The following is a 21,212-nucleotide window of genomic DNA, read 5'->3' as shown; positions in this document are numbered from 1 at the left end:
GGTGAGCTGGGCTGCAGGAGAAGCTGCATGCATGCCTTCTCCTAGCACCTGTAACTCCCTGGTTAGGTTCTTCTTTTTCTTTTTAAGATTTTATTTATTTATTCATAGACACACACAGAGAGACAGAGGCAGAGACACAGGCAGAGGGAGAAGAAGCAGGCTCCCCAAGGGGAGCCCAAGTGGGACTCAACCCAGGGTCTCCAGGATCACGCCCTGGGCTGCAGGTGGCGCTAAACTGCTGCGCCACCGGGGCTGCCCTCCCTGGTTAGGTTCTGAGCACAGGCTTGTACAGCAGCTGTTTCTGGGGGTAGCGTTCCCTCTTATGAAGGGATGGAGGCTCTACCAGTACAGTACCAGTGAGAAGATCAATCAAAAGTGGCCCCTACATGACAATCTTCCTTCCTGGAGCCTTGTGGACCTGAAAGGTATACAGTGCTCTCCTAGGGGAGAGCAGACTCTTTCCCAGGTAGCAAGGGGCCCACCCAGGGAGTCCAAGCCCACCCTGACAGTGAGGTGGGCCTGTAGGTATAACAGGCAAACTAAACGTTGGAGCCTTTTCCTAAGAACCGGTTGTAAAAGCCTCAAAAACAACTCGGAAAGGCTGAGGCCTGAAGCCCGGGGGCTGCCGGTCCCCAGGGCTCTACAGATGCAGTTCAAGAGGATGCACAACCACAGGAGCTGCCGCGTGGGGGCAGGTGCCAGTACCCCTGCCCACTCCTCCCATCAGGTTCCCCACAGAGACTACACAGCACAGGATTCATGTTTCACAACTTTAATAGAATATTCTAACTATTCTGTACAAATTGAAAACACCGTATTCAGTTACAAATGTATTATAAGTAAGGCTGAGCACTCTACAGGCCTGGTCAGTGTGGACATTGCATCCCCGGCAACAGAGACCCTGGTCACACACTCGGAAACCCCACACGCCAGCCAAAAACAGGTCACTCTGAACCCAGGGCTTTTAAGACAAGATGAGCATGGGGCCAAGAAATGGGGGTACTGACAAAGCAAGACTTGACACATACACACTAACAGCAGTGCTTCCCAGCCTAGGCCCCTCACCACAGAAGCCTGGCGAACCCCAGCACTCTGCCCGCAACCCGCCCCCCAAAGCCGTGTGGTCTGCATGTCGTGGAAACGAGCCCCTGCCCTCAGCTGGAAGGCAGGACGGAGCGAGGTTCCTTCTACACAGGACTCACTCCCTGGGAGCCACGACCACACCCACCTGGCGAGTCACCAGGTCACCAGTCACACACATGGTTTCAGAAACTGTAAGGACAAGTGACAGCATGTGTCCCAAGCCCTCACAAAGAGGAAAGAATAAATAAATACAAAGATGAACCACAAATGCTCAGGCCTCAGGGCTAGGGTGCACCACAACCCCTACCCCACCCCGAGGAAGACAAAACCAGAGAAAGAACGTTCAAAGGAGAACAGGACCCTACTCTATCGATAAGCTCTCCTGAGACGATTAGAGCACAGGAGACCAAGTGGTGGCAAACACAAAGTGTATGGGTTTCTTCAAGTGAAGAAGGATCCAGTCTGGCTGTGGAGGGGTGTGACTGGTTCTAGAAGCCCTGGAACCACATCCCCAGACAACTGCCCTTGGCGTCAACTGACCTTCCGCCACCCCATCCCCCCAGGGTCTACGGAGCCCTCCGGAAGGCAGGGCCTGGGAAAGTCCACTGAGCTGCACTGCACCCAAGGCCATAGAGGGTGCTGGAATCAAACCTCCTATTTCTGAAATGCATTTAAGTTGCCACTGTACAGGTTAAGCAAAATAATAAGGATAAAGGAAAAGTTAAAGTCAAAATCATGCACTTGAAAACAAGTTAGAAGCACTGCCAATACGGTGGTGCCGCCGCCATGACCAGTCCCCGACGCCGCACCTGCGAGACGCTCACTCCTCACTGCTGTTTGCACTCGGATGGCTGGCTGGGCTCCTTCTGTCAACGAGAGAAGACAAGACTTGTAGGGAACCAATGCTGTCGACCAGGTATCTCCAACCAACAATGCAAACCAAGACTCAATTGACTGCCTTCATTCTTACTGAAACGATGGTTACTGCAAACATACTTTTAAGATTGTAATTAAAAAAAAAAAAAAATCAATTTCCCAGAAATAAAGTCTCAGTAGGGCAGCCTTTCTGGTTTCAAGACATGCCGTAAGTCTAAGTCACAGCCCGTGTGTTGGGAAGGAAGAACGTGTCAGGGTCGGAGACTCAGTGCAGAAGGGAGCCCATGCTCCAACACTGCATAGCAGCCTCAGAGCCTCGGGCAACCCCCTGCCCCTGCCCACGTGACAGCAGCAGGCTCCCCTTTCTGTTCCTTGCCTCCCGTTAAGACAGGCTCAGCACCTGAAACAGTGCCACTCCAGGGTGGGCCAGAGGCGGCTGAGCAGCCCCAGAGTCCTGCCAGCACTCCAGAGTGCTCTCTGCTAACGGGCTGTGCCAGGAGACCACAGCTGGGAGGCCACTCCAACAGCTCCACACAGGCATGGCTTGATCCTCCCAGTCCCTCCCCAAGTGGGATGTCTATCCCTCCAGAAAGGTATCAGGGAGAGAGCCTCCCCCGCCCCCAGAGGAGCACATTCACTTCAATACAACCTAACACATCTCACACCGTTTAAAAGCGCAGTTAGCAACCCCACGCATTCTGTGCGGAGGCCAACAACAGCCTGAGAGACAGACGAGATTACTAACCATTCCGAGTAAATACGTTTACTGATAAAAAGTCTGTAATTCTTGGCTGCCAAGATTATAAATTATTCTGATACAATGTGTCAAGCCTACTACTGAGTCTTAAAAAAATCCCTGCATTACAGGCTCAAAGGAACATCTGGGATAAAGTAACTGACACCTTCTATGGCTGGAGCTGTGACTACATTCTTTGGGAAATCACATTTAAGATACAAAGAAAATTACACATAAAGGATTCCTAAAGACAACCATGATCTCAGACCCTGGTCTAATAAGCTCTTTATTTGGAAGTCTAAAGGGAAGAGCACACAGACATCGCCGGGACCCACCAGGTCTGACTGGCCCCCAGTCTCTGCCCAGCACCGCCCAGCAGTGGGACACTCTGGGAGGGGGTCCTGCTCATCTAGAATACTGAAGAACCCAGGCACCAAAACAAAACACATCTGATCAGAAATCCAGGTTGGAAAAGATCAAACTCAAACTGTGGATCTGGAGGCAGCCCAGGTTAGCGGCCAAGGAAATGACCCACTGGCTCTCAAGCCTGGCTGGAGAAGCGAGGAGGTGCTCCCAGCCTGGTATGGCCGTGGCAGGGGTGGGAGAGTAGCTGGCAATGTTTTGAGGGGGAGGGGAGAAGTGTGTGTTTCCACAGTTGTATTTCCAAGAAGGAGGTGGGTTAGAGAAGATGGAACTAAGAAGTGGGAACACCATGGGAACAGGCAGGCAGCACACCTTCCTGAATACGTGTGAGTTACATACATAGTGTTTTATAACATTGGGCATTTTACAGTATATGCTGTTTGAATGATATATTTATTTTTAACCAGGAGAATGGATTATCTATTTGTTTAAGATACCTTCAGCAGCTTGGGGTTTAGATAAAGTCTGCTGGAGAGCACGGGGCCAGGCAGGGATGCAGGCAGGTGGCCCAACTGAGAACAGCATCTGCACAGACACGGGCCTTCGGCTATAAAGTCAACACAGAACCCCGAAGCTTCTGATGTCAATTTTATCAACAAGACACTTGTTTTCAGCCTGTGACACAGGCCAAAACAGGATGACAACTAAACCCAGCATCCTCTGTCTCAGGCCACAAAGTCCAATGGCAGCTGGGTTACTTAATGCCACTGATTATCAAGGGAGAGGACTTGGGTATTTCCAAGGCACAAACTAACAACCCAAACCTGCCTGTTACGGAGCCATTTAAAAGCCAAATTTTAACAGGTGACAACTGCCACCAAGCACACAGCTGACCAGCACAGCTTCACAGGGGCACATAGCCAGGGCCCAAAAGCCTGTGTGACTATAGAGGGAATGGCCTCCCCCATCTGAGAAGCCGGACCCCTGACAAGGATCTGATGACACAACTGAGGTGCTGGCTGATACTGCAGTCACGTGCCGGTATTATTCACGGTGACTACACCCCAGGAGGGTCCCCTGTCTGAGAGACTCAGGCTGAATAGGTTAAGGATGCTTCCCAGTGACTGGCAGGGTGAGAGAGGGGTTGGGGTGGAGCAAGCCTGGTTGGTCAATTCTTTAGACATGTGGGGCAGTAGGAATCAATCAAGAGCAACAGAACACACTGTCCTATATGCATGTAAATGATCCAGGTGTCTCTTCATCTCACCTAGTTATGACGTTTCTTAACCAGGAGATAGCTGTGCTACCTCTTCACCTCTTAGTTCTCTATGTGAGCCCACCCGAGCGAGCAGCCAGGAAGGCAATGCAGAGAGACTCAAAGGCCTGTGGTCTGCTTAAATGTCAGGATCAGCACGAAGCCTTAAGTTCAAGTCCTAGCTCTTACAGGCCCTGCTTTACACACTGACTGCCGCTGCTCTTAGCACAGCACCAAGAACCCCTGACATTTCCAGGGATGAACATCACTGCACCTGCCTCCTGTGACACCTTCTGACCAGGTGCCCCACCCCTACCCCCAAGTGAGGACAGTGTTCCCCAAGGGCGAGGAGCTGATGGCTGGAACAGAGCTGCAATGGCCCATGCTGTGGCAGACGGGGGTGGCAGGTGGGCACAGCTAGCTCTTCCCCAGCCAGTCAGAGCACTCCCAATAACACACAACAGTACCTGCTCTGAACACTAAACCACACAGATACCACAGCTTTGGAGATAGTAACTCTAGCACATTCAAAGGTCAGCTAGCCCTTAATGACCTACTGGTCTGCACCACACCTGAATTTAAAAAGTAGAAACAATCAATCGAGACTCATCAAGAAAAAGCACAGTGGGCTGCTTCCTACTGCACAGGTGTGGCTCATTCCAGGGTGGCCTGTGCAACACGGTCCTCATGAAGACTGCACAGTGCCCACCTCCCAGGGCCCTCACGCTCTGTGCTCCTCCTGGAGGGCAGTCCCATCCCCAATAAAAATGCCACACCAGTCACGCCTCTCCGTGGTCAGCAACAAACACCGGGCTCAGCAACAGGAGCCAAATGTAGTTTCTGACGATCAGTTTTAGGAGTACATAAAACAGACACCTGCGCAAAAATACTGTTCTTCAGAAAGCCCTGAGCTCAGCCTAGCACACTAGAAGTGTGCCTGGCCAACAGCTTCCTCTTTATCCACAAAGTCACAATAAAGCACTGTTATAAAGCACAGATCAGAAGATTGGATTAGGAATGAATGGAATTCCACCTTACCTAGAAACGCATGAATGATTAACAGACAAAAATTACACCTAAATGGGGAAAAAATTGAAAGGAACTGTCAGCAAAAAAGAAAGCAAAATGCACAAGATTATACAGGCGGAAACAGCCACTTTCTCATGACACGACTGACTACAAAATCTTGAGCTTGAGATGAGCAACCCCAACCCACCACAGCTGTTCATTTAACACCAAACATCCCTTCTCCCTTGTTTGCCTCCACGTGTGCAGACTCAGATATAACAAATCCCTCTGAAAAACAAGACCCGGGCCCTTCTGGCTGCACAGGGCTGGCGGTCCTGGTGCCTCCCAGTTTACCATCCCACCCCTGTGCCCCACCAATGAAGATCCACGGAGCGCCAGTCCTGACAACCCTATACTGTGCCAGATTACTTGTGAGAGAATGCCCTTCCAGAAAACAGACGTGGCAGGAGACAGGTTTGGCAAGGAGAGAAAAGAGGACAAACAACAGAAGGAAGTGACAAGCGACGGAGTAACGGAGCTCCCCCTGCAAACCATCCTCAGTCTCTGTTCTCAAATCCAAACCATGAATGTGTGTGTCAGCACCTCCCCCATTCGCCCAGTGTGAGCCACCTGAGGCAGGGCCCCCATGTTACAGAGCTGAGCACAGGGTGCTTGCACTACAGTTCTCCCGTGATAGGCCAACTGTGCAGAGGTGAATATGTCTGTAGGCTTATTCCCAAAACAGTATTTATATGATACATTTAAAAAAGTTTTAAACCCACCTCTCATCCTTCCCTAGAAGGAGCTGTAAAGCATGCATTTACAGAAATATTTGGGTGTTAAAAAAACAAACACACACACACACACACTTACAGAGCTGGGTTATTACACTGATAGTTTAGTGCACATTCCACTTTGGGCAAAAACGGAGGACAAACTATGTCTAGTTAAACCAAGACCCAGGCTATAAATGGCAGGTCAGTTGAGTGTTCCAACAGCCCGTGATGTATTTAATACTAAGATGTAGTGAGCTTTCAATTTCTCATGCTAGCAAACAGAGGACATTCATACTACAGCTTCAGGACTACATTAAAGCAGTACTGGATTTAAGAGATGTGTTAAGTGGCAAAGTAACTTCATTTAAGTTTATCTGACCATCAGTAAACATTCAGACCTTCAGGTAAAATTAACGGGGTTGCGGGATCCCTGGGTGGCGCAGCGGTTTGGCGCCGGCCTTTGGCCCAGGGCGCGATCCTGGAGACCCGGGATCGAATCCCAAGTCGGGCTCCCGGTGCATGGAGCCTGCTTCTCCCTCTGCCTGTGTCTCTGCCTCTCTCTCTCTCTCACTGTGTGCCTATCATAAATAAATAAAATTAAAAAAAAAAAAAAAATTAACGGGGTTGCCACTCTCATTTTGTTTTTGTTTTTGTTTTTTAGCAATGCTTCCTAGTTTACTTTCAATGATTAGAGGTATTTAGACATAGCTTGTGAATATTCTCAGCCCATAGGCAACTACAAAATTATGTCTACAATTCAATTTCTTTATACCTTTTCCAAAAACAAATAGATGGAACAGCTTATTAATGTGGTCATTCAGCCATTACCCTGAAAGGACTAAGGGTCTGGAAAACAAAGCTGCTCTCCTGAAATAGCTTATGGAAAGAGAGAGCTTCTGAGTAAGCTTGGAAAGCCTTCCTTCACTGGACACTCACCGAGCACTAAATCCTACCGAAGGGGCTACTCATGCCTATTCCTGGTCTGTTTTCCATGTTCTAACTAGAGCAGGACAGGCACGCCAGGTGGGGACACAACCCAACAGCACAGCAGCATGGCATCGGTGGACACGGCAGCTCCCCAACAACTGACCTTAGGGTTAATGTCGGCATCGTCCTCATCTTCTCCCTCCTCGTCACCTTCCAACTCCTGCAGAAAAGGATGAGAGCGAGCTGAACACACGGGACTTAAACTCTTGTGGATCTGCACACACTCCACACAAATGAAAGCCACCCTAGAATTCAGCAGGAAATCCATGATCACGGTCCATAAGTGCTTAGGTCACTTCCTTTGGACACAATGATTTCTAGGCACCTTTTTGTTCTCAGTGATAATGGACATAAACACACTGCTGAAAATGCGGTTTGTTTGTTAAAGCAACATTTCCTAAGTCAATCGAGGGGCTGGCGACTGGGCAGAGGGCCAGCACCTGCCGTCCACCACCCCCTTCCACTGGCTTCAACAGGGTGGAGGCCCCGAGGCAGCTCCACACAAGGTTCCATGACCTCCAACTGCTCTGGCAGGGGAAGCCTAGTGCAGCCTCAGGGAAAAGATGCTCCACGTTCACCATGTCTTACCTCCTCTTCTCCTTCCTCACCCTCTTCAAACTGAAAAAAGAAAGGAAACAGGATTTAGGTCTCTAAAGCACAAGGGCAGCCTGACCCAGGCACAGTCCCTGTCAAGTGCCCCCACTGGTCAGGCCTGTGGGAAGCAGAAGCATGGCTCAGCCTCTGGGCATCCTGGCCCTTGATGTTGTGGGGCCATCTAGCCATGAGGCCTGCTGTGTTCATAGGATGCCGGGTATCTGAAAACCACTCAAAACAAGGCCTGAAGATAGGGAAGGGTGCAGGAATAAGATGGTCATCATGACACCATATTGGGACCCCTTGGGAAACTGGTTAATCTAAGCCAAACAGGAGCATTTTACTATGCAGATACATGAATTCCAATAGTATTTTATATCTCCTACAAGGGTATTTATTATTAGAAACGTGATAAAACCCTGGTGTTTAAGTGTGAAGAGAAGCCTAACACTGTAGTTGGTTGGTTGTGAATGAATTTCTTCTAGGTCCAAAGACACCACAGGTCAGACTCTCATTCAAACTCCACACATCAGACTCAGAACAAGATCAAACACAAAACAAACCTTATCATTACTGCCTGAACGCCACGAGGGACATAAAAATTTAGTAGGCTTTTTCTTACAAACATTTCATTTGTTGGAGCCTGTCCTTAGTGACAGCCCACACAAAACTTCTAAGGGCTTAAGGGCTGGTGGGGTCCACACACCCCCCAGTGCCCTTCAGCCTCCGAGAGGGAAAGACCTTGGTCTGATGTCTTGTAGGGAACTACATTTTAGCTCAGATTGGAACTACCCTCCAATAGGCTCAAGCGTGATCTTCTGAGGTTCTAAGTATTATCATTTCACTCTTGACATGGAGGGGCCTAGCGGGTCCTGTTTCAAACACACCTCACAGTGACGTAGAACAGTGCTTCCACAGGGACTGCAGAGCTCACGGGAAAAGCAAGCTAAGCCTAGAGAACGTGGAAGATCCATTCCCTCCTGCAACAATGTCCAGCTGTTGTGCAAGGTTTCCAACATAGCAGACACCTGAAGTTTACCTTTATCCTAACATGCACTATGTAATGGTGCCAAGAGGTGCTATTTTAAAGAGCCTGACAAGTCACCAGAGTCTACCGTTAACCCTATTTTCAGATGAGGACACGGCAGCACAGAGGCCACACAGCTATGAGTGGTGAAGTCGGGACCCTGGTCTAATAAGCAGTCTTGAGTGCGGCTCCCCCTTCTAACCTCTAAACTACACTGCTCAGCAGCAACACCCATACAAAAGGTGTTGTGAGTGAATACACACACAGTCCTAGCCAGTACTATCCACTCTGCCTGCATATGAAGTAAATCAATATATAATGAGCTGCGCGTTCGAGTTTTAAAATTGATGGGTGTATGATCAAAACTGTGGAGACCATGCAGTCTAGAGATTTCCACTGTGTGTCATCACTAGACTGTTTTGGCTACATTAAATAAAAACTAAACACTCAGTTGACCTCAGTTGCCTAGAGCTTCATTTTACATCCTCAAGCATCACATGGGGCCAGTCCTACCACACTGCACAGAGCAGGCACGCTGAAGACTGTTCCATCATCACAGAAGTTCTACGGGACTGTGTTGGTCTACAATCTGCTGTGTCAACTTAATAACTTGAGCACTTACACGAGGCAACACTACACTGACTTGTGCGTGTCCATGTCTGCCTGCCCCAAAACTACCTCCCAGCCCAGGGACAAAGTCCAGTTCCAGATTACACAGCCAGCCCACTCTGGATGGGCCCATCTGCACAAAGGAGAAGTGCGAGGAGCAGGTCCTCGTTGCCCCTGGGCGCTAAGCAGCTCAAATCTGCCTGGCTCTGGCTGGCCCAACTGAAGCCTTGAGAAACCTCTTAGAAAGGAAACTCAGAACCATCCAGGAAACCTAAGAGCTCTAAAAGCAAGGGAATAAATATCTGAAGCATACTTCTAACAGCACACTATAAGACTTTATTCCTACAAATCAAGACGACATGGTGAGCCGAGCCCAGGTTGGAATGAAGAACAATCTCAGGTGACCATCGAAAGCCAGCCAGTTAGGCTGTGCTCAGGCAGGGAGAGAGGAAGGAGGGGACTTGGGGACTTTGCAACCACACCATCCTTCTGTGCACCATGGGTTTCAATTCTTTGGGGCCAGCACACCACAGGCTAGCACGAGTCCACTCTGTCCTAACCTTTTGCTGTGGCCAGACTTCCGTAAATGAGATTTTCCTCCCATTTCCAAGTCACCCAAAGCTTATAGACCTTAAGCAGGACACGATGAGCACCTGGGGTCTTTTGAGGATGCTGTCCCTGGAGGGGGCTGGCACTCTGCTCTAAGAGTACCCCAAAGCCCTGCTTGTCCGCCCTCCCCCACCACCAGGGGACCCCCAGGGTCTCCCACCCACATACGTTGTCGTCATCCTCTATGGCCTCCCCTGTGAAGTACAGCACAGCCCGCGGGACTATCCGCTCACGAAAGAAGTGTCCGATTTCAAAGTCAGAGGCTAATGTGAATTCCGAGTCTTCATCCTGAGGAGGTAAGACCCCAATGTTAACCTGTGTCCACCGGGGAACACTGTGCCCCCCACCCGCACCGTGCCCCTCACTCTGGGGGACCCAGCATTACTGAGAGTGGTGGAGCACATGGGGCTCCGCCCCAGAGTGTAGTGAATACCGCACACCCCAGGTGTCAGAGGATTAAGGAGGGAGGGGGGACTGAATAGAAGGTGGGCAACTGCTCTGGAGATAATGAGATTCTGATGACAACACAAAGCTTACCAGTGATTCTCCATCCCCAGACGCTAGAAAAAAAAAAAAAAAGACAAAACATACGCACGTTACACTGACAACCAAAACCTTTGCAAGCCCATGCAGGCAGATCCATGGAGGTAAGGTGGGACCGTGCACAGCTGGTGCCCCTAATCTCCCTGTGGCCCCCACCAGACGTGTTCGGAAACCTGCTCAGGACGCCAACTGGGGAAAAGCACTTTCCTTCCTAGTTTAGTGGTAGCAGATGGAAAGGCCTATGAAGTGGCTCCAGACTGTGGACACTCAGCACATTTACACTTTAAGGAGACTGTACCCGTGTCCTGCAACCCTGCAGGATTCTCTCGGGGGAGGAAGATCCTTGAGCCTTGTTTCTAAAGCACTGCACCTCAGTAGGGTCCACACTGTGTCCATTTGGAAAGGAGGAAGGAGAGAACACAGTGCTGAAGCATTCTTCCCACACAATGGAAAGACTCCCTGTGGGCAAGAGGGTGTTGCTGGTTGCTGCCCACCAAAGAGTGCAGCACAGGGGCAATTACACACACACACACACACACACACGCACACACGCACGCACGGCTGGCCAGACTCTGCTGCTGCACCAGAGCCTGACCCAGAACCAAGAGTGACGGCAAATACAGGAACTTAAAACCACTTAACAAAGCCCAGTGATGCTCAAATAACCACCACCATTCAAAACCCAGACTTTAGAAATGCTTGTTCAAGGCTCAGTCTTGCCAGGAGTGGGAGGCTTACCACCCTGGCCTCAACTAGCCCCTCCTGGCTTGGCTGCTCCCCGGGGGCTGGGCACCCATGTGTGTCAACACCACCCCTATGGCATGTTCTCTGAGCCTTGGCATGTGCGCACCACCACAGGCTAAGATTTGGGTCTGGGAACTCTGGCCTGGGTGCCAAGGACTTTGCTCATGTGACTTTGGGACAGGTCTTATAGATTTAAGGACAAGGAGGGCACCAGACAAGACAGCCTGTTTCCTTCATTTCAAAACACATTATCTGAATTTCAGCACCTCTTCCTTGCCTGCCCTGTCACTACTATGGTCACCTTTGATTTGTTTTCACAGAGCTCATCACTTGATATCATACATGACGACTTTAAAAATAGCTATGTTTACATGTAATTTATCTACCAAAGAGCTTAAGTATACATTAACTACCCCAGGACATTTTCAGAGTCATAACCATCACAGGACAGTTTTAGAACCCCAAAAGTCACCCCCCCCCCCAATTCTGAGTCCACTTAATTTCATTTTGATTATTAAATTACTTAAAACCCAATCTTAAGAAACCTTCCAGCAAAGCCACTGCATTTAGGAGCCAAAGCCCCTGTTTCATGGAGAATGTATGCAGGTGACCACCAAAGGGGATTCTCCAATACAAGGAAGAAACTTAACAACTACATTTTTGGCTAGTGTTACCACCAAACCAATACACATTTGCATCCTCTAGGATCAAAGACGAATCCCAGAAAGATACAGGGTGGAAGGGCGAATGTCGTAGCCTGAGAAGCCAGGGCCCTCAGCTCAGAGACAAAGTCATGGTCTGAGGCTCACACTTGAAAATGGAGCCACCCTGTGGGCAAGGGAGAAAAACTCACACGCCTACCAATTACCTGTGGCAGGGGCAGGCAGTTCTAGATTTCAATCACTTCGTGTTCACGGAAAATAAAGAGAAAATGTTTTCTCCTATTCTAACACTGCCAACCCGCCTGGCCTTCACTTTCAGGTTTAAAAAATTTTGTTAAGACTTCTCAGTAATTTACCCTCAAAACCTGTTGCTCAACCTTCACTTGGTCACTTTATTTTATGACTTAAGTGGAAAAAAAATAGTTTCCAAGCTAAGTCTTTCAAAAACAGAAATCCATGATCTGTAAACCCCTCAAGTTCTATCAAGTCACAGAGAAAAACAAAACAAAACTAAATTTATAAGAGAGAGGGTGGGGAATGATCCCCAAGCTGCGCAGGTGTAACTGGAGTACAACCAGGGACAGAGGCAGGGCTGTGGCAGGAAGGCCTGCCAGCATGGAGCTCAGGGCGCCCACTGGGCCCTCCCTCCACCCCCTACCACTTCCGCACCTCGTGAGCACCAGCACCACGGCCCCTAGCATAGCAACTGTGTCTTTAGCAGTCACACTCACCAAAGGACCTGCACCGGACTCTAAGGGTAAGGCAGGGACTTCCCGTAATATATAATCATCATCCGCAACACAACCCACTCACCTTTCAGTGGGCTGAAGAAGTTGAAAAAAGAGTCGTTGGGAACTTGTTTGGTAATTGTTCTCACTGTGCCTCGTCCCTTATGTTTCTGCTTCTTCTTGATTGTTTTGACTGTAACATTTTTCCCCTTCTTCCAATCAATAGCACACCTATGGGGACAGACAGCCATCACACATGCGGACACAGGCCATAAGAAACACTGACCACGAATACCCACGGTACCAAAGCACAGCTAGAGGACCTGGACAACGTAGGTAGGCAAAGCAGCCTGCCAGCCGGATCAGCACATCTACAAAGTTCATGTGAAGGCTGGAGAAAGGGAAGTGGCCAGGCGACCTAGGCTGCCACCGCACTGGCTAGCAGCACTGCCTGAAGCTGGGGGTTCTGTGACCACAGTGGCATAATGCCCCCCTCCCCTTGCCAAGTACTTGAAGGGTGTTTCCTATTACCAAGCCGGGTCACAGCTGGGCTAAGAGGCCCAAAAGACGCTCAGGAGCTTGTCACCTGCTGCCTCTGTCCAGACCCCAGAGCACCCTGAAGTCACCCACTCACACACTTGGATTCTCCAGGCAGGACAAGGTGGAGAGGCAGCAAGTTACAGCTGCACAAAAGACTGTCTGGGGTGGACACACTGGCTCCAGGCTGCTGAATGGACCTTCTTGGGTGCAAATGCAAACCCTGTACCACTGCTCATCCCTCCGTCACTGTGGACCCACAGGGAACCCCTGGCAGCATGAGACTGGTGTCTGCTTGGGAACATGCCTGGTAAGCCGGGCCTATGTGTCACCTAATAGCCTCCCTTTGGGAAATGCTCTCTCAATCACTCTCACCACTCGAGCCTAGAAGGGTTTTAAGAAAGCTCTGTAACTGCTCATCTGGGAAGAGTCAGAAGTACTTGTCCCATGAGTAAGGTAATTGTGCCAATTCAAGGGCAAAACAATTTCCCAAACCACCTCAAACAAACCAAGGGGAAAGAACTCCAAGCCACCTTCTCTTCCTGGTGATTTCCCCTGAAGTCACCAAGGGGCTCCATCATGAGTCAGATAACAAACTGCCCCACCAATTTCCAAATCAAGCAACTGACCCATACTGCCCCGCACTGACTCATTTTCTTCACTCAACAAACACTGAAGGTCATTTATCAGTTCAGTGAGGACAGTGTCATGTAAGGGAGCTTGAGGACCCAATCCCTCCATCTGATGAGGAAGCTGGGCCACCAGCCCCCAGGGTGGCACATGTGACCCCATGGCACATTTCCCAGCACAGGCGGTCATACCCCCAAAACAGAAAGACTATTTAATAATTTAAATCTTTGTCCCCTGGGCTTTAAAGAAGATTAATGACATTTTGCTTTATTCTTATTTTCTCTTACTCATTAAGTTCTAAAATTATCTGTTTTTATTTCCAAAAAGAAGCTGAAATGGTATGTACTTACCCATCACAGTCAACTATTTCAGGACCTTCGAAGGAAAAGGGGTCGGCCTTGTCTGGTTCTGACTTCATCTTGTATGTTTTTGTCAGGACTGAATTAGTAAAGTAGTCGTTGGGTTCAAAGTGGAACTCTAATACAAAAGACTAAATACAAAAACTCAGGTCAGTCTACAAACCACCAGTGACAGACTATGAACGGCATGGTATGTACTAGAGACCAACTCCTCCCTGAGCAGAATGTCACAGAAACCACTACTGAAAAGTTCAACAGGTATGGCCACATATCAAGAAAAACATCTTTATTACAAAAAACAGCAGCATCAAGTTAAAACACAAATGGCAGGTGAGGGAATACCTGTCCTGCGTGCCCCTCTGAGGCACCCTCCCCAGCGGAGGTCCAAGCTCTCCTAGGGAACCCTAGTTTCTCCCTGCTGCCGCAGGGCCCACTCTGACAGAGGTGGGGGGTCTGGACTGGGAAACCAGGTGTCAGGGGTCCAGCCCTCCGCCCCTTCTGTACTTGGGCTCAGGCACAGCACTGCCTTCTCTGCTGCGTGAAGGGGCCCCACTATGCAGGGATGGGACAAGTTCATCTTTTGTTCAAAAGCACTGTATAATCTGAAGAGACAAGCATAAGAGGAACAACGGACGCTGTAGAAAGCAGCAGACACAAATAAAATCAAGAGGTAGTAGAGGGGATCCCTGGGTGGCTCAGCGGTTTGGCGCCTGCCTTTGGCCCAGGGCGCGATTCTGGAGTCCTGCGTCAGGCTCCTGGCATGGAGCCTGCATCTCCCTCCTCCTGTGTCTCTGCCTCTCTCTCCGTCTTTCATGCATAAATAAATAAATAAAATTAAAAAAAAAAAGAAAAAAGAAAAGCCTGGGAGGCAATCCCTTTCCCCGCATGGCCCACAGGGCTCCAGCTGGTAGCTCCAGTCTGGGCAGAAGCAGCACAGGAACAATGCACTGTTGCTGCAGCTCAGGTACTAAGCTTGCAATTATTTCAAAACAAAGGGAAAAAACCATGATTACAAAAAATAAAGTGTAAAAAATATGTGAAGTGAACCTTTGAGCCTTATAAAGGTCCACCTCTTTTAACCCAGTAAAACTGTACTAAACGGAATCTAAACTGAGGAAACCACCCAAAATTTGAACAAATGATTTAGGTTCAAGTGTGCTGATCATAATGCAACAATTCAAAATAGGGTGGAGGTGGCAGCGGCATGTGTGGGCAACATTAAATAAATCATTTTACAGCCCACAGAGACAATAATAACTATTTCCCACCCAGCAGAGCCTATACAACATTGTCCACAGATGTAATTCCTCTTTGCTACAGGGTAAGTGTGGAGACCCTGAAGAGGAGAGGTGTGGTCACGGGAGAAGCAAACACACTGGCTCTGCTTCATTCTGAGGCTGGATGGTTTTTATCTCTTGTTCCTTTTTTTTTTTTTTTTTTAAGATTTTATTTATTTATCCATGAGAGACAGAGACAAAAAGGCAGAGGCATAGAGAGAGGAAGAAGCAGGCTTCCTGCAGGGAGCCTGATGCAGGACTTGATCCCAGGACCCCAAGGATCACACCCTGAGCCAAAGGCAGACGATCAACCACTGAGCCACCTAGGCATCCTCGTTCTAGTTTTAATGTCTAAAATATTTCTTAACAATTTTAAAAGGACAAAGGTTATGGGGAAACAGACTCCACAGTTGAGAGTTACTTCTACACAACAGATGTGTATGTTGTTCTTTATGCCTCCTCACTCACAGTAAGTGCGTATGACTTTTATAACGGGGGAGGTAACGAGGGGGAGAAAGAAGACTGGCTGGTGGTCTTCCAACACTAAGGCTCCTGTTTGTCTATAAATCACCGTAAGAGATGGAGGAAAATGCCAGACAGAGAAAGAAAACAGACCCAGAAAATCACCAAACAAGTGTCTGTAAGAACAAAAGAAAAGAACTGAGCTAGAGGGAAAAAATAAATTAATAGTTAATAGATGTGAGAAAGAAGTGTTAGGAGAAAAAACGGACACAGAATCTTAAAAGAGCATGCACTCCACCACCACCCCACCCCCAAACACAAGCCAACAAGCTAGGGCTGGCCCATGTAGCCTCCAGGGGGTGCCATGGCCCAGCCTCCTGTTGATAACCAACAAGAAGGCCCTGTTGATAACCAGGTTAACCAGGTGCAGTAGGAAAGGGGTTCCCCTCAACCTTCGAGCTGACATCACTTCAGCTGGTGCCCAGCACCCCACACCCTCAGAGGGAAAGCTGAATGTCACTTCCCAGAGTGAGCCAGGCAGGAGAAGTGAAAGGGACAGAACCAGCGTATCCCCCTGCCCCTTGCCTCCAGTAAGTACCTGCAGGAGCAGGGAGAGACATCCCACCTACACTGGCCCTCATTCCTGAGCTGGGGCCAGTGCTCTGCAATGGGGAGGGAGGAGCCAGGCCCTAGGTCCCAGGCTGTGTCCCCAGGACCTAGGTCCCAGGCTGTGTCCCCAGGACCTGAACCTGAGAGCCACAGGGCAGTCAGTCAAGTGCCGCTGGAACTGCTGTCACACCGGAATGGAGCCCGTCAGCCACAGCCAGGCTAAGAGGCCACGAACGGTGCCTCTATGAGGACCCAGCTCACTCAGGTTGGCAGGCCCCATTCCCCGGAGGAAAGGAAGGGCTGGCTTCAGTCAGACTCCTCTCACTAGCCACTAAGAGCTGTTTTGTGACAGTCAAAGCAAGGACACGTTTTTCAGGTTTGTCTACCTGCGGTTATTTTAGGTAAAACTTAATAGGGGCTTCTTTCATTAGCATCTTGGGTTCCTATTAAAGTGCTGCTCCTATTTGAGTATATACCTACCATCCTGCTTTACAGACATTAGATCCTCACAAACCTGAAAGACACTTAGAACAAAGACATTGTCCCATTTGACAGGAAATAAGCTAGCTCAGGGAGTGGCAACTAAGTGGCAGACACCTTGGCAAGGGAGTCCACTGCTACAGACTCCAGCACCTGCCACATGTAGCCCATGCCTCGAGCTGTCAGGCTGTGCAGTGCTACTGGGCAAGGCCCAGGAAGGCCACGTGACAACATTCTAGTTCTTGGTGAGCATCTTCCTCAGGACCATCCCCCGCAAGTATGTGACCAGGTTTGTATCCCCAATCCTGGCTCCAAGCCCCTCACCCTCAGTGCCCTGACTTTTTCTGATGCCAATAAGGAACTCAATCAGTACTCACCATTGGCTGCCCAGGGTCTGAAAACTTCACTTTAATATCCTGCAGGTGCTTCAAGATAGGCTCATCATACTCCTGATCATAAAGAGAAAAAAAAAATTTCTAGAGGCTTTTTCCAAACAACACACACTACCCCCTTTGACTGGACATCAGACACAATCCCAGATGCTGGGAGGCAGCCCTGGCTGGAATTCTGGCCTCATCAAGTAAGAGCTCCTACGAAGTCACCCAAATCTGTGCATGGACCACTGGGCCTAGGTGGTGCAACAAGGTGCCACTTCTCTCTGGCACAGAGCACTGGGAACCATCAATGCCAGGCAGGATGGGCAGGAGCCCAGCTGCTTTTACACTACCACTAGATGCCACTAAATATAGGATCGACCAAGCCTGCTGGTCCTCACATCTCTGGAGAGAGAACCAGAAACAACACCTAGGTCAGCAAGTTATGGACCCTGTTGGCCAATTTCCTGGTCTCCTGCCCTCACATCTTCCCACTTGTTCATTCACAGGAAGATGAGGAAGGGTTCTGAGTCTGTTGGTAAGTGCTCTAGGGGGGAGGCAGCAGGCCTTCATGGAGGTAGGAAGACTACAAGTCTGGCTCACTCTCAGAGGTACAGGTCTTCCCAGCAGCACTTTCAGTGTCAGGTAGCATGGAGGCTTCTAACAGTGAGACCCCGGCCCCAGGAGATCAAGACCACACATACGAGCTATTGGTCAAGTGCCTTTCCACCCCCCAGGAACAACTGCTAAACACAGTGTTAAGTAGTTAACAGATAAATAATTAAGACTGAAATCACTCTATTAGGTGGAAATTTGCTTACCTGGACTAATTCACTTAGCATATCTACATTTCTAAAGATGGTAAACCAGAACTCTGGAATTCCTTTGGGGTTTGGCTCCTCTGCTGTTGCTGCTTCTTTTTCTGCTATGACTACTTTATTTTTCACATCTCCCTAAAAAAAAAGAGAGAGAACACTTACCACAAAGTAATAAACTTATATTCAACCGCTTAATGCAAAGTGTAAATTTCAGAGTCCTGCACACACTTCTATCAAAAACTGTATTCTTTGCATCTGCATCTCCAAGACCACCATGCATGTCACATTTTTAAAGTGACTTTAAGGAACAAAGCAATCAAAGCATTCCATTCAGATGTGATTCTGTGATATAATTTTAAAAGATGGTACAATACCATCAAACTTGGGAAAGGTGCCAAGTGCCAGCTCTATGAGATGTTCATCTTGGGACAACCAGCCACCCAGACTGGAGGACTCCAGTGCCCTTGGCAACAAGGAACGCCAACTGGTATGTACATCCACTGGTAAGGAGATGGCTATAAATGCCTGCACAGAAACTCCCATGCAAACATCAGGGAGATGACTGGACAAGCATGTGCAGAGGGATCATTTCTAACATCAGGGCCCAGGGAAAGGGCAGGCCCAGGGAGGTCAAGCACAACACTAAATGGAACCACTTTAAGTGCAAATGCTTCATCACATGGGATTCTTATGCGCAAATGATCATAAGGAGCTTTTCAAATTAACAGAGGCAGATCTTTCTTGAGCAATAAGGAAATGATTCACAACTAGATTCATCTATAGTCACAGCTTCAACCAGGCCAGTTCTACAATATATTTGAAAGATCAATGGATCATAGAAAGGATAAAAATAGAAGTTGCTTGTCTTCCAAACAAGAATCAGGCAGACAAAGTTACCCCACAGCATGCTGGAACTTTCTGCGACACTGGAATAGGATCTGCTGAAGGCTATGAGCAGGTGATGAGAAGCTCCCAATCCCAAGTGGCTGGGTGGACTGTGGCTCCTTCACCGCCACTGCTAGTCCTAGAGGAGGGTGGCCCTGACGATGTAGTGAGTGGAGACAGAGGTGTCCTCTCCCCTTGTGGGGTCTGGCTTTTGTCCTGATGGAAGACACCTCCTGATGTTTTCAATTCTGTTTGTCAGATCCCACATCTCACTATCCTACAGCATGGAGCTGTTTAGACTGAGAAGGGAAATCACATCTGGTTCATGGTATTAACTGACTGACACCAGGCTGCCAGCTGCTCAGTGCTCCAGTCATAAGGAAATCTAAAGGACCAACCTCAGGGTGAAACAGCATCTAAAGTTAGGAGCTCTCTGTTCTTGGTGACGGCATACCATGGATTAAAAAACGTTCAGGTTTCTTACCCCTAATAGCACTAAAACAACACAAGACGCACTCATTCAAAAAAAAAAAAAAAAAAAAAAAAATACTCACAGCCAATTTATCTTCCTCTTCATTTTCACTGTGCCACTCTGACTCCGCATCTGTTGGCTCAACATCACCAGTGATGAATTCCCTTCTCTAAGTAAGAACGAGACCTTCTTAGAGTTACAGCAACTCAGTTAGAAACTCAAAAGTTCATTCAATTTGCAAATATCTGTGAATACCCAATGCTTTTATAACTTCAGACCCTAAATCTTAGGGTTTGAAGGATAACCATTCAAGGGTCCCCCACTCCGTAAGCATGGAGGTCTCCCCTGAAGAAAGCTCTGCCCCTGCACATGCAACGTATGAGAGAGCTCCCACCTTGTCGAAGAGAGGCTGGTACAGTGCAGCATACTTCCTCTCTAAGTCGTGGACCTCCTCATAGAACTTGGCTTCTATGTGGGCGCACCTCACCTGAAGCTGTTTCAGTGCATTGATCCTTCTCTTCACAGCTTTAGGCAGACTGAGAGGAAAGGAAAAGTCAAACATCCTTATGTCCACTAAGTAAGGCAGCGTGCTTTTCAATTTTCTTAAAATAAATTCAGACTAACAGAATTAACATCCTTATTATAGAAACGAGCTCCTACACATCATTAGAAGGATAAACATCCCAAAAGGTGGCAGGGAGATGCAGGTGGATAAACCACAAAAGAAAAAACACAGGTAAACATGGAAAGAAGGTTCAATCCCACAAAATGTCCAAAGAATGTTAATTTAGAAGAACCACTGTCTGCTCCTCACCAAGTTGGCAATTAAAAAAAATCTCCCAGGTTTGATGAGAGTAAGGGTAAAGAAGCCCTCTAACCAACTCATGCACCTTCAAGGCAAAGCTGAACCTGAATGTTCCTTGGGTCTGGTAACTCTACTTCAAGAAGTTACACCAAGGAAATAACCAAATACTATGGTTAATACTAATATGCCTGAGATGTCCACTGAGGCATTATTTGTAAAAGTGAAAAACTGGAAATAACGACAAACTGAACAAGCACAGCTTATCCACAATCATGTTTTCAAGGAATATTCAGCGCCCAGTGGAGGTTCATGCTGACACACTAAGGGGAAATTCAGACACAACACAGACAAATTGGGTCTGTTCCCTTCAAGAGCCAGGTAATTTTGATCTTCTTTGCTTTTTTATACTTCTCCACAAGCAGAGTCCATGATGAGCAGAGAGGCAGACGAGGGGCTTAATCCCACAACCCTGAGATCATGACCTGAGTCAAAATCAAGAGTCGGACAACTAACAACTGAGCTGCCCAGATACCTCAGTACTTTCTATATTCTAAAAATATTTCAGTTTGTATGCATTACTTTTATAAATCAGAAAAAGCAAAAAATCCTTTTTAACCCATCAAAATTATATGTTTAACCTGAAGCCTTTGGTCACTATGTAGAACAAAGAGCAGATTACTGGGCCTCATCACAGCCCCCACAGCCCCCATGGATGGCATCCATATGGGCTGAGCCCTGAAGGCAGGGCGAGCACTAGCCTGGGCACTCAACCCTTCCTCCAACAACACACAGCATGGTGTCAGCTGCTCCTATGCACAGTACCGTTTAGACAGTACACCAGCACAGCCTTAAATCACAAAGGGCCCCTGCTACCCTATCCACAGCTACCTCAGGGGAAAGGTTC

The 21,212-nt window shown here is 48.4% G+C and overlaps 1 protein-coding gene and 1 non-coding gene across 5 annotated transcripts in view; both read right to left on the bottom strand.

Moving 5' to 3' along the window:
• Positions 1 to 756: 756 nt before the first annotated feature.
• The window catches only part of NAP1L4 (nucleosome assembly protein 1 like 4), a 43,417-nt gene continuing 22,961 nt past the window's right edge, over positions 757 to 21,212 (bottom strand). For 2 of the 4 annotated variants that reach the window (XM_072758711.1, XM_072758712.1), the window contains exons 6-17: positions 19,898 to 20,039; positions 19,586 to 19,672; positions 18,150 to 18,281; positions 17,332 to 17,403; positions 14,118 to 14,257; positions 12,686 to 12,831; positions 10,461 to 10,483; positions 10,092 to 10,211; positions 7,673 to 7,702; positions 7,188 to 7,244; positions 5,352 to 5,389; positions 757 to 1,949 (exon numbers count right to left, since the gene is read on the bottom strand). In XM_072758711.1, the coding sequence (XP_072614812.1) occupies positions 5,384 to 5,389; positions 7,188 to 7,244; positions 7,673 to 7,702; positions 10,092 to 10,211; positions 10,461 to 10,483; positions 12,686 to 12,831; positions 14,118 to 14,257; positions 17,332 to 17,403; positions 18,150 to 18,281; positions 19,586 to 19,672; positions 19,898 to 20,039 (955 nt within the window). In that variant the 3' untranslated portion in view covers positions 757 to 1,949; positions 5,352 to 5,383. The remainder of the gene's footprint in view (positions 1,950 to 5,351; positions 5,390 to 7,187; positions 7,245 to 7,672; positions 7,703 to 10,091; positions 10,212 to 10,460; positions 10,484 to 12,685; positions 12,832 to 14,117; positions 14,258 to 17,331; positions 17,404 to 18,149; positions 18,282 to 19,585; positions 19,673 to 19,897; positions 20,040 to 21,212) is intronic. The other 2 variants (XM_072758709.1, XM_072758710.1) reach the window with 1 other exon arrangement.
• Positions 16,594 to 16,716, bottom strand: LOC112924397 (small nucleolar RNA SNORA54). Its single transcript, XR_003235877.1, has one exon. It is a non-coding gene; the product is annotated as a small nucleolar RNA SNORA54 (small nucleolar RNA).

The sequence above is a fragment of the Vulpes vulpes genome, chromosome 5 (assembly GCF_048418805.1).
Source record: "Vulpes vulpes isolate BD-2025 chromosome 5, VulVul3, whole genome shotgun sequence".
Taxonomy (NCBI): Eukaryota; Metazoa; Chordata; class Mammalia; order Carnivora; family Canidae; genus Vulpes; species Vulpes vulpes.
This window is presented reverse-complemented; position numbering and strand designations above follow the sequence as displayed.